This window comes from Bufo gargarizans, chromosome 2 (genome assembly GCF_014858855.1).
Source record: "Bufo gargarizans isolate SCDJY-AF-19 chromosome 2, ASM1485885v1, whole genome shotgun sequence".
In the NCBI taxonomy this organism is placed as follows: Eukaryota; Metazoa; Chordata; class Amphibia; order Anura; family Bufonidae; genus Bufo; species Bufo gargarizans.
Genome location: NC_058081.1, coordinates 166,323,625 through 166,338,757, shown reverse-complemented (window position 1 = coordinate 166,338,757; position 15,133 = coordinate 166,323,625). Strand labels below are relative to the sequence as shown.

The 15,133-nt window shown below is 39.3% G+C and overlaps 1 protein-coding gene across 3 annotated transcripts in view; it reads right to left on the bottom strand.

Annotated features, from left to right (window-relative positions):
* Nucleotides 1-15,133, bottom strand: part of UNC13C (unc-13 homolog C) — a 908,495-nt gene that overhangs the window by 448,393 nt on the left and 444,969 nt on the right. For all 3 annotated transcript variants that reach the window (XM_044279668.1, XM_044279669.1, XM_044279667.1), the window contains 5 exons: nt 14,468-14,631; nt 7,997-8,147; nt 3,559-3,627; nt 1,715-1,804; nt 609-737 (listed from right to left, as the gene is read on the bottom strand). In XM_044279668.1, coding sequence (XP_044135603.1) covers nt 609-737; nt 1,715-1,804; nt 3,559-3,627; nt 7,997-8,147; nt 14,468-14,631 — 603 coding nt within the window. The remainder of the gene's footprint in view (nt 1-608; nt 738-1,714; nt 1,805-3,558; nt 3,628-7,996; nt 8,148-14,467; nt 14,632-15,133) is intronic.

Genomic DNA, 15,133 nt, shown 5'->3' with positions numbered 1-15,133 from the left:
TCCGTTCCTGGAAACACATAGCAAATATTTTTATTTTATTTTTAAAAAAATATATTTTTTTTTTTCAAAGAAATCCAAACAACTTTATTTGATTATTGAAATGTATACATGTTTCTGTTTTTTGCGGATCCGCAAAAAACGGATGACATACGGATGACATACGGAAACATTTTCAGGAACAACGGATCCGCAAAAAACGGACCGAAATTCGGATTATAGAAAAATACTGACGTGTGAATGTAGCCTAACTCTTTCTGAGCTATATACCAGGAGTCAGCAACCTCTGACACTCCAGCTGTAGTAAAACTACCACTCCCAGCATGCTCCATTCACTTCTATGGGAGTTCTGAGAACAGCCAAGCAAGTGTGCATGCTGGGAGTCATAGTTTCACCACAATTTGTGTTCCAAAGGTTGCTTTTCCCTGCTATATAGTGTAGATGACAGTACTATAAGATGCTTGTAAAACTGAGACCATTATACAGTTCATGAATTCGGTCACTTTAAGTTACACCATTGCCTGCTGAGAAACTGGACTCTAAATTAATGATTTTTTTTTTAATATATTTTACAAACTGAAGCTATTATGAAATCGTCCACAAATTCTTACCTGGTCCAGTAATTGTGAATAAAGCTCATGGCAGTTAACAAAAATATACTTGTACGTAGAATCTAAGCAGGCTCGTACACAGTCCTTCACCACCATGCTGGCTCTTGGAGGGCTCTGAAGTTCAAGAACCTAAAAGACATTCCAACATTTCCTACATAAGAACAGAGTAATGACATGTACATGGTAAACATTGCTGCATGCTCCTGTATTTTATTGTAAGAATGCGTCAAACATATATTTAATCGTACAGTTGTCTCCCCGATTCCTGTATCATTTAAAGCAACGTGTATTCATTGTGATGTATTGTAGCTCTTGAAATATTTAAAGGGTTTTCCAGTCTTCAAAAATAAAATGCTTTTCTTTGTACTATGAAACATTTCTAATATATATATATATATATATATATATATATATATATTCACAGAAAATGAGTTTTTGCTAAACACAGCAACCAGAAATAGTTTTTTTTTTCTGAGAATTTTGATTCATTAGGTCTTTTATGTTTCAATTTCCTCAAAACTTTTAAGATCTTAGGCGTATTTCTGGCAAGATTGTGTGACTTCTCTCCGCTTACGCCAGGTCTAAAAATGACGCGAATTGTATTAGATAAGTGTTATCACGTTGTCATTTTTTCCCTACATTCATTCCGTTCCAAAATTGTGTCACTTTTACCTAAAGTCTCTGCTCTTTGTCAGTATTTATTCTCAGTACAATTTTTTTTTTGCCAGCCCCCGTTTTAAATATTATTGTGAAGGAACGTGTTGTACTAGTTTTACATTACAAAGTATGGTACCGTAATTATTAATTATACAATCTGACTCACATCATCATCATAGTTAGCCGCAAAGAATTTATAACTAGAACATCAGAATCAAGCTACTCCGATGTGCCAGTAAAGCAATCAATAGCCATATAAACATAGTAATGTGAGAACACAGCAAAACATGTGATATTGATGGAAACACAATCCATCTGGCAAGTCTAGATACAGAAGGCTTCAATTGTCAAAGACCAATAAACATGATATATTGAGTGATGCTGAAAGCTTTCTGAGAAATAGTAACGTGACTTTGAAAAGACATAAAAAGAACTATAATGTATGCTACCTTCATGCGGAAAAAGGTGATGCTTGTTAGCAGGTCCACAGTTGACTTTAAGTCTTGAAGCCTTTCTAGGTTTGTAGCTGGGAAGTTATCCTAAATGAAAGAAAGAAAAAAATGGATTATTTATACTTTTTACAACTATGAATTAAAGGGAATGGGTCATCAGAAAATTACATTTTTTAAATCATGTTTTTGGGTTAAATGTTTTTTTGGGCAATTAAAAAAACAACAACTTTCCATGCAATTTGCACACTGGCCACTAGGTCTAATAATAGGTCATGATTTCCTGTTCTGTACTCGTAACTTTTAAGTAGCTATTATCATTATCACCAAAGCCAGAATTACAATGACATGTACTCTGGATAGATAACACAGAATCCCTCATTCACAATAGGTGATATCACAGTTTATCAGCTCCCTCCTGACCTCTGCACAGGTCACAGAGTATGCCTAGAAAACTATCCCACAGAAGTGAAAGGGGTCGACTCCTGTCTATTGTGTCTATAACCCATGTAGCTGCTCTCAAAAGACAGGAAGTCTTAACATACTTTAGCCCTAGTGGCCATTGTGAAAATTGCAGTATTTTATTTGTTTTTGTTTTTATATAGATTCTTTAAAAATTTGTTTAACATGAAAAAAAAAAAAAAATATATATATATATATATATATATTATATTTACATACATTACATAGATTTTGAAAAGAGTTAAAATCTGTGGTTAAAATGTGTAGAATATAAACAATAGAACATCTACGTCAATTCAACTACATCTGAACTGGCCTATTGCACATTACCGTACCCGTTTTGCAGTCCTTAAACCATGGGAACGCAAAACATGGATACCGGATGTGTGCGCCCCACACTTTCTTGCTCCGCACATCCTGCACTATTGTAAAAATAGCTATTCTTGTCCGCAAAATGGACAAGAATAGGACATGTTCTTTATTTTTTGTGGGATGGTGGAATGAACATACAGATGCAAACAGAACACAATGTGCTGTCCGCATTTTTTGCACCCCTTTGAAATGTATGGGTCCATATCTGATCGGCAAAAAATGTGGATCAGATACAGACCAAAAATATGGTTGGGTGCATGAGGCCTAAGAATTACATGATGCGTCTGTAGTTCTACAGTATGAACCATAGTGAAACCGATGTGATTCTCTGCTTTAGTAAAGATGAGGATTTACCCCCTTCCAATATTTTAATTATAGAAAAAAAGGATATATAACAAGAGGCTGTTTAAAGAAACAAGCACTTTAATGAGTTGTGTCTTATTCAGAGATAAGCACGCAGGGAAAGAATATGAATCCATAGTAATTTATGCATGTAAGGCAAAGACCATGTAGGATCTACAATATATATCCATAATCTCAACACACGACAATGAGGTATCAGCTGTGCATCCGTTCAATACTAATGTAGTTGTACTAATACATAGTAAATAGTGGTCCAGGCTAATCCATTTACTATTTCATTATGGCCATCTTGGCAGATATGTGTAATACTGTATATGCATTCAGCATAGTGTACAAACAAAGAACTCTGGACTCAATTGACTTGCAAGCTACATATCGGTGCTGCCTCCTACAGACAACATGTCACTGTATCTTCCATTCCCTGCATTGGTTTTGTCTGAAACAGTAGACTCTTAGGGTGAATTCTCACACAGTGGATTTATTGCAAAATTCCTGCAACTGGAAATCTGCTCCATAAATCTGGACATAAATCTGGATTTCTGCAAGCCTCATTCAGATAGCAGATTCACTGCATGTGAATTCACCCTAATTGTGTAAATTAATGTAGAATAGAACCAAGTTCTCTTCCTAAAATTTATTATATTTACCCTGTATTTTGAGAGGTCAATTCGTAGAGAATTGTGCAGCTGATCCAAGAGTTTTATAAACTTTTCTCTCTGTGTAAATGAAAGAATAGTCATCAGTGCCTAGAATGGAGCATGATGGAAACTGTCATTGTACTCTTTATCTGTCTGTTACTTTTATCAGCATACTTAATAGAAGCATTATAATAAATATTATAATATGTTTCATTACAACAAAACAGAACAAAATTACATAGACACATGAGCACGCTTTATATAAATTATTATTTCAGAAGTCAATGGTTGCGGAGCCTCTGTACCAACTAACTGATGTGTCATTGTGCTAGACCTGAGGGCGTTATCCTGATGATCCCTTAGTTTTCACCCTTTAACCCCTATACAGGCATCTGGACTTTACTGCAGGGGAGCGACCAGGCCACTACCTCTTGGAATAGTCCATTAGTAGTTTGAGCCGATCCACAGAGGTCAAAGACCCTAGTGGCACCAGAGGCACAGACAAGACACTCAATCATAACCAGGCAGAACATAGACGAATCCAAGGCAAAAAGATAAAGGCATGAGACAATAATCAAGAACACAAAAAGACTGAAAGAACCAGACATACGATTTACAGGAACTCTTACACATATGGCAGATACTGGTTGACAGTGGTCAAGACATCTAGGTGGAAAGAAGCAGCAAACACCCACTGTTGCTATGACACAGTTCAGATACTACAGATAATGACAGGCAAAGCTCCAACACATGGGGCAGACAGAATCAAGCAGATTCAAGCAAAGAATGTGCAGGTCACCGAACTTAAGAAATATATACCAGACTGACACAGAACTCAGGAAAAATGTATAGCAGACTTAACCCCTTCTACTCAGGGCCAGTTTTCACCATTCTGCCCAGGCCATTTTTTTTTCAAATCTGAAATGTGTCATATTATGTGGTTATTGCTTTGGAACACTTTTATTTATCCAAGCCATTCTAAGAATGTTTTCTCGCGACACATTGTACTTTATAAATTTATAGATTTGAGTCAATCTATTTCACCTTTATTTATGAAAAAATCCCAAATTTACCAAGAATATTAAAAAATTCACAATTTTCTAAATTTCAATTGCTCTGCTTTTAAAACAGAAAGTGATACCTTCCCCATATGTCTACTTTTTGTTGGCATCATTTTGTAAATGTAATTTTATTTTTCTAAGACGTTAGAAAGCTTAGAATTTTAGAAGCAAATTTTTAAAATGTTTAAGAAAATTTCAAAACCCCCACTTTTTGAAAGGACCATTTCAGGTCTGAAGTCACTTTGTGGGGCTTACATAGTGGAAACCCCCCATACATGACCCCATTGTATAAACTACACCCCTCAAGTTACTCAAAACTGATTTTAAAAACTTTAACCCTTTAGGTCAGGGGTGCACAACCTGCGGCCCGGGGGCCACATGCGGCCCTTGATACCATTCTGTGCGGCCCCTAACCATCTGGTAACAGACATTAGATGGGAGTCCTGGAAGTGTAACTAGACATTAATGGTATATAATGTGTGTTCAATATGCCATAAGTACAATATTTCAGTTGTTAATACACTTTTAAATTTTAATTTCGGCCCTCGTCATTGGTTCAGTCTGGCAATGTGGCCCCCAACCAGGAAACGTTGTGCACCCCTGCTTTAGGTGTTCCATAAGAAAAAAAGGAAAATAGAGATTAAATTTCCAAATTTCACTTTTTTGGCAGATTTTCCATTTTGATCCATTTTTACTTTAACACATCGAGGGTTAACAGCCAAACAAAACTCAATATTTATTACCCTGATTCTGCAGTTTACAGAAACACCCCACATGTGGTTGTAAACTGATGTAAGGGCACACGGCAGGGTGCAGAATAAAAGGAGCGCCATATGGTTTTTGGAAGGCAGATTTTGCTGGACTGATTTTTAGATGCCATGTCCCATTTGAAGCCCCCCGATGCACCCTTACAGTAGAAACTCCCAAAAAGTGACCCCATTTTGGAAACTAGGGGATAAGGTGACAGTTTTATTGGTACTATTTTGGTGTACATATGATTTTTTTATTGCTCTACATTACGTTTTTGCGAGGCAAGATAACCAAAAAATGGCTGTTTTGGCACCATTTTTATTTTTTATAACATTCATCTGACAAGGTAGATCATGTGCTATTTTTATAGAGCAGGTTGTTATGGACGCAATTATATCAAATGTGTCTACTTTCTTTGTTTGATTGTTTGTTTCAGTTTTCCATACTAAAGCATTTTTTAAAAAAAAAATGTTTTCTGAAAGCCTTATTTATTTATTTTTCTGCCGATCGCCTTGTGCAGGTTTTTTTGCAGGAAGAGTTGATCATTTTTGGGAACGTATGATTTTTTGATCATTTATTATTACACTTTATGGGGCAAGGTGACCCAAAATTTTTTGTTTTGGCACCTTTTTATTTATTTATTTTTACAGCATTCACCTGAGGGGTTAGGTCATGTGACATTTTTATAGAGCAGGTTGTTACACACGTGGCAGTACCTAATATGTATAATTTTTCTTATTTATTTAAGTTTTACACAATAATAGCATTTTTCAAAAAAAAAAAAAAATGTTTTAGTGTCTCCATAGTCTGAGAGCCATTGCTTTTTTTTTTTTTTTTTTTTTTTTATGTTAGGTGACAAAAAGTGACTTTTGGCACTGTTTTTATTTAAAAAAAAATTACTGTGTTCACATGAGGGGTTAGGTCATGTGATGTTTTCATAGAGCAGGTTGTTATGGATGCTGCAATACCTAATATGTCAACTTTTGTTATTTTATTTCACTTTAACACAGTAATAGTAGTGATGAGCGGCAGGGGCAATATTCGAATTCGTGATATTTTGCGAATATTTGGGCGAATATTCACCATATATTCGAGAATTCGCGAATTCATGATCTCCAGGCATTATTTTCTTGATTGCGAAAATTCGCATAAAATTTGCATTCAAATTACGCATGAACTGGTATTTTCACAAAAATCAAATATTTGCAATTACGAATATATTTTCCGAAATTCGAAATATTCGCGAATTCTCGAAGTGCCGATATTCACGATTAAAATTCGCAATTCGAATATTCGTCATCAACACTAAGTAATAGAAGTTTTGAAGCAAAAAATATATATATATGTCCCCATTGGCTGCTGCGAGCTATAGTTTTTTGTTTTTTTTTAGCAATTTTATTATGTAGGGGCTCATTTTTCGTGGGATGAGGTGACTGTTTTATTGGTACCATTTTGTGGGATATATGCCTTTCTGATCACTTGGTGTTGCACTTTTTTTTATGGTGCCTAATCACACGAGGTGGATCGTGTGATATATTTATAGAGCTGGTTGTTATGAACGCGGTGATACCTAATATGTGTGTTTTCTTCCTTTTTTTCCCTATGTTTTATTATAAAATTAGGGGAAAGGGGCATTTTTTTTCTTATTTTTACTTGAAACTTTCTTTTTTTATTATTTCTGTCCCACTCTGGTACTTCAACTTTTGAGGGTCTGATCCCCTCTGCAATGCATTACAATACATCTGTATTGTAATGCATTGCCTGTTAGTGTATTGCCCCTGTAGAAGGCAGGTCCCGATGCCGTGCAAGGCATTGGGCAGTATGTGCATGGCATCTGGCTGCCTTGTCACCCATCGGATCCCTGCCACAGCTGCGTGGTGACCCGATGGGCTCCCTCACCCGCCGCAAACCCCTTCTATGCCGCGGTCAGCGCTGACCACGGCATAGAAGGGGTTAATCTGCCAGCATCTGCGGATGCCAGCGGATACAGCAGGGGCTCTGAAGTTCCTGATATCCCGCCCGATCACCATGACGTAATAGTACGTCAAAATGCGGCAAGCCACTTGTCGCCATGATGTACTATTATGTCATAGGTTGGGAAGGGGTTAATGGACTTAATCAACGAGCAGATGGACAAACACTCATCCAGAGAATAATTAACCCCCGCAATACAGAACTGAGGAGAAATACAAGCAAATAGACATAAATTCACACCACAAGTAACCGAGGACAGGATGCACAGAACAAGGGCAACATGAACCCCCATAGGACACAATGGCACAATTCAACCCACAAGAAGCCGGAGCCTGCACTCACAATACAATGGCAACAAGTGAAACACCAATGTAACAAGAACTTTGGGTCCTTCACAGTTTCTCTTGCATAACATGACTCCTATTGTGGCTGGTGGCATCAAAGGTCGAAGGGCCACCAATCTTAGTGATATTCTAGCAATAGCCATAAAATTGCAACATGGGAATTCTCCTTTAATGATCAAAAACACCAACTGTTAAAGTGATATAACATTTCTAGATTTGAATACAGAGCTACTGAGGCAAATTTACTGAAACAAGGAACGAGAGATCCTATCCGTTATATATACATGAACATTCATAACAATTCATAATATCACTCACCCCAAAATTGGTAGCACCAAATCGGTCTGATGCTGAAACATTTGTTGTAGCTGTTGTGTGAGCATAAAATGCATTGATATTCGCCAATAAGGTACTCATGACAGCTGGTACACCTGGGCACATGTATTTGGAAGACAGGCAGGAAAAATGCCTATAAAAATATAAAACATATCAACGTGTTAAAAACAAAATTACATAAGCTAAAATTATTAAATTGCAGAATTATGCAGCAAATTGCATTGAAGGGGCACTAGAGCCAAATGTATACACTATAATTACTACTTATGGAGTCTTTCCAACTCTTTCATGAATAGTGTGGTCATTCACTGCTGCCAGTGACCACACTACATCCCCATGGTGCTATGGAGACCAGCGTAGCCACTAATTATTCTTAAAGGGGTTTGCAGGAGTGCAATATTGATGGCCTATCCACAAGACAGGTCATGAATATCTGATACTGGTGGTCCAACTCCTGGCACCCCCACAAATCAGCTGTTTGAAGAGGTTGTGGTGCTCAGATGAGCTCTGCAGCCTACCTTGCAGTTTACCAAGCACATTGTTGCACAATGTATAGTACTTGGTATTGCAGCCCAGGTCCATTCACTTGAATGGGACTGAGCTCCACATACGCCATGTGAACGGCATGTCACTGGTATAGGAACAGACCACAGTCCTCACCGGAATACCACATCCTTTTCAAACAGCTGATCAGCAGGAGTCCTGGGAGTCAGACCAGATATTGATGACCTATCCTGTGGATAGGGCATCAGTATTGTACTCCTTAAAAAATCCCTTTAAGTGTAAGTGATACATACCAATGACATAACATTTTCAGCTTGGAATTTCTCCCTAGAAATTCCCAGCAACTCACAGGGATATATAAGGTAAGCATAAGGGATTTTATTTTTTATTTTCAAGGATCTATTTGTGTGAGGAAGCTAACCGTGATTCATTATGTCATTAAGGGCTCATGCACACAACCGCATGTATTTTGTGGAACGGAACAGCAGGCCACTAATAGAACAGTACTATCCTTGTCTGTGATGAGGACGATAATAGAACATGTTCTTTTTTTTTTGCGAACGGACATACAGAAACGGAATGCACACGGAGTAACTCCTGTTTTTTTTTGTTCTGCATATGATCCGCAATAAAAACCGGAACAGACGCGGAAAGAAAATATGTTTGTGTGCATGAGCCCTAAGTCAGAATAGCTCCTAAAAGTTGCATGACTGAAAAAGAAACTGAAACTTTTCTAAAGTAATGCATTAGTGGTGTCACTGGACATGGATTAATTTTAGATTTTGAAATGCAGATGACAAGAAGAATAACATAAACTTCTAGCCATGCAGCACATTTATAAGCAAAAATAAATAGCATTTTCAGCCTTAAATAAAACATAGTTTGATTCTCCTGTTTTGTCTTTTTTAACAATATCAGCTTTGTGCAGTGATCTGTGAAATATATAACCTGCTGAGTAACTTGAGATGGGATATAGAAAATACACTGGTCTATTCTTGACTAAGATCCTTCAGATGTAAGTGGCATTTTTTGTGAGCTTTAGTAAATCTCAGCTTGTATAGGAAGAATATGAAAAAGTTGACAAAGTGAGAAGAATTTTTATTTTTGTGCATCTTCCACAGCCTTTAATATTATGAATGTGCTCCTATCCTCTCGAGAAAAAATATGAAGCATGAAATATGGGGGTCCAGTAATCCATGAAACTGTTGTGTTATTTCTTATGTGCTTACCTGAATCTTCCTGCTCTTGGGGATAAATTGGTTGCAGAAAAAGAGTAAATCCTCAATGTCTGCTTAAAATACCCTGCTGATGATTTATGTCTCTTATTGTGGAAGAATTGTCCAGATTTCTGATAGATTGCCTTATATTGCTTCATATATACATAATAAACATGTGTTATATCTAGTGTTGAGCAAACCCGAACTGTAAAGTTCGGGACCATACCGAACTTTAAGATTTTTGGTACCCGAACCCGAACTTTGTCGAAAAGTTTGGGTTCGGTGTTCGGGCATTTAATAAAGCTTGTTTAAAGGTTGCAGGGCAGCCAATCAACAAGCTTTTAAGCTGTATGCCCTTAGAAGCCATTACAGCAATGTCTACTAATGGCATGGCTGTGATTGGCTGGTGCATCATGTGACCCAGCCTCTATATAAGCTGGATCACGTGTAGCACCGCCCATCAGCTCTCAGTAGTGAAGGGACAGAAAGTACAACTGCACTGCATATGTGACAGGGAAAATAATATAGTTAATCTGTCTGTTAGTTCAGTGGGTGACCTCAAACAATGAGGAGAGCATCAAATATAGGAAGTGGACCTGATCATGGTGCTGCTGGGGTTGGTAGAGTTCCTGTTGCAGGGAGAGGCCGTGGTCAATCTGTGCCAGCTACACGCCCAAATTAAACATTATTTTGTAGGCTTGAATACCGGTGTACGAATGCTGAGGCCTGAACAAGTAGAGGCGGTAGTAGATTGGGTGACTAACAGTGCCTCCAGTTCCTTCACATTGTCTGCAACCCGGTCCCCTGCTAAAGGAGCAGAATTGGCACCTGCAGCCCATGGGAATCTGTCTTTCACCTCACCCCCTTGCAAATCAGCCAAGCAATGCAGCAGATTCTTATGCTTTTTAAAGACTCTGCTGGCAGGGTTTCTGAGGGCCGTCCACAGAAGTGGAAGAGATTGAGTGCACTGATGCCCAACCACTTATGTTTCAGGATGTGGACATAGGAGGACCACCGCAGCACAACTGATGATGACGACAGGTGCCAATTGCTGCGGCTTTCTGCAGTGTGCAGAACGGCAAGGAGGGCAGGGGTGAAGAGTGGGTGGAAGATGATGTGGTGGATGAAGAGGTGGTGTCACACAGTACCAGCCTCACAGAAAAAGAGGGAGCAGTGTACAAAAGCAGAGTGGCTGTCCCCTAGCCAGTATGTCTGCTACTGCCCACCGCACCCAGAGACTGAGCACACCAAAGCCAGCTTCAAGGAGTTCCCTGGCATGGCAGTTCTTCAGACAATGTGCTGACGACAAAACGTGAGTGGTTTGCACGCTGTGCAATCAGAGCCTGAAGTGAGGCATAAATGTTCTAAACCTGAGCACCACTTGCATGTCCAGGCATCTAAATAAAAAAGCACAAGCTGCAGTGGAGTAAACACCTAAAAGAAAAAACGAAAGACCTCAGGCTCCTGGTCCCTCTTCTGCTGCAATCTCGGCTTCTTTCTCCCTCTCTGGAGTGACAGTGGCACCTGCCACCCCGCAAACAGAGGATGTGGCAGCAACGCCACCACGTCCGTCACTATCACCAAGCATCTCCACAGTCCTCAGCGTTACTATCCCATTTCTATGTCTCCTTGAAAAAATGCTTAAGGCAATGATGGAAAAGGATGTGGCACAGAAGGAAGAGGAGGAGGAAGAGGGATCATTTCTACGGTTATCAGGCCAGTAATTCACAAGTGGAGGGTGGGTTCCTGCACCAACAGAGGCCAGGTACACAATTATACAGCCACGGGACAGTTCTGGAGGATGAGGATGATGATGAGGAGGAACCGTGTTCACAGCAGGATGGCACCCGAAGCAGCTCATGGGTATCACTGGAGCGTGGCTGGGGGGATACAGAGGACACAGACAATACACCTCCCACAGATGACAGCTTGTCGTTGCCTCTGAGCAGCCTGGTACACATGAGCGATTACATGCTGCAGTGCCTGCTCAATGACCACCAAGTTGCCCACATTCTAAACAGTCCTGATTACTGAATGGCCACCCTGCTGGATCCCCGCTACAAGGACAACGTGCCGTCCTTAATTCCGACACTGGAGCGTGATCGTAAAATGCGCAAGTACAAGCGCACGCTGGTAGACACACTGCTGATGGCATTCCCACCTGACACCAGGGGCTCAGTTGAAGCACAAGCTGAAGGCAGAGGAGGAGGAAGAAGTCGCCATTGCACCTCAGAAGGGAGGGTTAGTATGGCCGAAATGTGGAAAAGATTTGTCAGCACGCCACAACAACCAGCACCACCAACTGATATGGAACGTCTTAGCATGAGGCAGCATTTCAGCAACATGGTGGAACAGTACGTGTGCAGACGCCTACACGTACTGACTGACGGGCTTGCCCCATTCAACTTCTGGGTCTCCAAATTGGGCACATGGCCTGAGCTTGCCCTTTATGCCTTGGAGGTGCTGGCCTGCCCTGCGGCCAATGTATTGTCCGAACGTGTGTTCAGCGCGGCAGAGGGGGTGATCACAGACAAGCGCAGTCGCGTATCCATAGTCAATGTGGACAAGATCATGTTCATTAAAATTAACTAGGCAAGGATCCTACAGGACTTGTCCGTACCTTGTGCAGAATACACAAGTATATCAGTCGCACCCACCCATTCTTATACTCCAGCTCACTTTCTCTTTGTTTTCTTTTTAATATTTCCCAATGTTTTGGGGTCTTCCCAAATTTATAAAAAAAATAATATATAGTGTTGGCTCCTCCTCCACCACAGCTTCCACCGCCTCCTCAACCTCCTACTCCACTTTGACCTCTGCCTCCTAGTTCAAGATCATTATTTTTTACTTTTTTATTCTATGTTATTTTAATTCATTTCCCTATCCACATTTGTTTGCAGGGCAATTGTCCTGCTCTCACCCCTATTTTGCCTCCCTTTGCAGCCCTCTAGACCTTTCTATGACTTTTTTAGAGCCATGTTAGTGCCCCAAAGTTTGGATCCCCATTGACTTCAATGGGGTTCGAGGTCAAGTTCAGGTCCCGAATCCAAACTTTGCGGGGAAGTTCGGCCGAACCCGGCGAACGCAAACTTCCAGGTGTTTGCTCAACCCTAGTTATATCAAATAGAACCCTTGCAGACTATGTAAATGCCATGACTCTACTATAATGATTTATCATCTTTAGTCGCATTACAAATCTCAGCCACATATGTGTACAAACCAATAAATATATGAAGATATGCAGAGTAGTTTTGTCTATGAATGTAAGGGGTTCAACTGCTGAGAGCTGTGAGAATGCAATAGATCGCCTGGAACAATGCCTCCATCTTGTATCAGTGACATCAAATTTACCCCAGTTTTTTTTGACCAGACACAGTAAATGTGTGGGTGGAATAAGCATTACATAATTCAGACATGCTCATTGTTCTCTCCACACCATGTTAAGCACCTAGTATCATAGTGGGGTTCCTTGGGCCCATCAGAAAAATGTATTCTCAGGGCCCAACCCCTCTATCATCAGTAGACTAGTAGTCTGCTTGAAAAGCAGCTCAAAATCTTTTTTTTTTTTTTTTTTCTCCTGGACCTTTTAGAGCTCACTATGGTATGAAAGCCTGGGCCCACCACAGGATCCTCTGGTACTCTGGTAGGCCAGTTCTACCATGCAAGCATCTTTCAAGGGCCATTCCTAACATTTAAAGTGAAGCTTACTGCCAATGAGCCTCTGAATGGCTTCCAAGGACCCCAGCTTGGGTAAAAAATGTCCCACACTGTATGTTTGTAAATATTGTATGCTAAAGGCTCAGGGACACTGGTATTAAAAACACTTCTCATTCAAACAGTAGAATAGGTACATGACCCAAATTCTCCAGTGATGACTTATTACTGGCTATGATATATTGAAGTTAGACTCTTACCTCTACATTGTCTATTTTGCATGTTTAAAAATTAGGGTTACTCATATATATACTATTTATTTCCTTTACAGTTAGAGGCTATATAACTGTAATTGTGATCGATGTACGGTGATATCACTGGCCTAGGAGGAGGTCTAAGCCCTCAAGGAGTACCACAGCCTCTTCATATAGCTGATCATGGGGGTGCTGAGAGTTGGACTGCTACTGATCTGATATTGATGACCTATCTTGAAGATAGGCCCTCAATATCAAATTCCTGGAGAACCCCTTTAAGCATTCCAGATAAAAGTTATTTCTCAGATTGTATGAATTCAGTCTGCTTGGAACACTTAAGTGTCAAGAGCTCCCTATTGTGGGAGCAATTGTAAATTAAGGCATATTTTTATCTTTAGGAAAATATAGAATTTTTAGCTTAGATTTGTTTTAAAGAGAATTCTTCTTACGGTCCATATGAAGGAATGTAAGATATGGCTTACAGTAGGCCAATGTTACTAATAATAGTTCAAGCTAAAATCAGAAGAAAACCTAATACCAATAGTAATGTAATACTCATTTATATTCCTTTCAATGCCATTCTAAAATATATTTAATATTGTCTACCAAGACAATACAAGTAGCTTCATAAATAAAAACTTCTTGACAATCTTGAGGAAGACCTTGAATATCTAAAATTATGTCTACTGGAACTGAACATTTGTAATAAAAAAGCAACAACTATTTACTGAAAGCCCTTTCTTCCCCTTTCTCCCTTTTTCTTTCCCTTATCTTTCCTCAATGTTTCCACTTTTTGTTTGCTTTTACTTTGTTTTTATACTTACGTCATAGCCTGATAGATAGACTCTATTCCATAGCGCATTGCAAATTCATCCACTATTTCTTGCGCGCTATCATCAAAGTAAACCTTCCAGGCTTCATCTCCTTTAACTTCAGGGATCTTAACAATGCCATTATTCTGAACTTCTGTCAAGTAGTGGAACAAGTTCTGTGGGTAAAAAAATGTTTTATAACATCAGGGACACCTAGACTCTAGGTAGTGCCAGCTCAATACATAGGTGTTTTTGAAACTGAAAATTCAGTCATTAAATTCTCTGATTTATATGAAAGTGAGATGTGTGTGCTACCTGAGCAATAACACAATTTACAGCATCAAGAAAAGGCAACAGGTGGTAAGATATATATGATATTTTCTACGCCAGACAGATACTTCTGAAGCAAATTGCAAGCTCACGGGTTCTGATATAAAACATAGCTAGCCAGCCTGCTGGAATAAGATAACCTTACTTCAGTAATCCGAGATAAAGCATTTCCTCATAAGGGGAAAAATGAAAACAAAAGAAAGAAGACAACAACTGCAAGATGAGATATGGGACCACTACCATATTACAGCACATCTTGGTTTTCCTGCAAGTAGCACCTATTAATATAAAATATAAGACACTCCGGATTTGTTTAGAAAGAAAATCAACGTATATTTGGTTATTCTG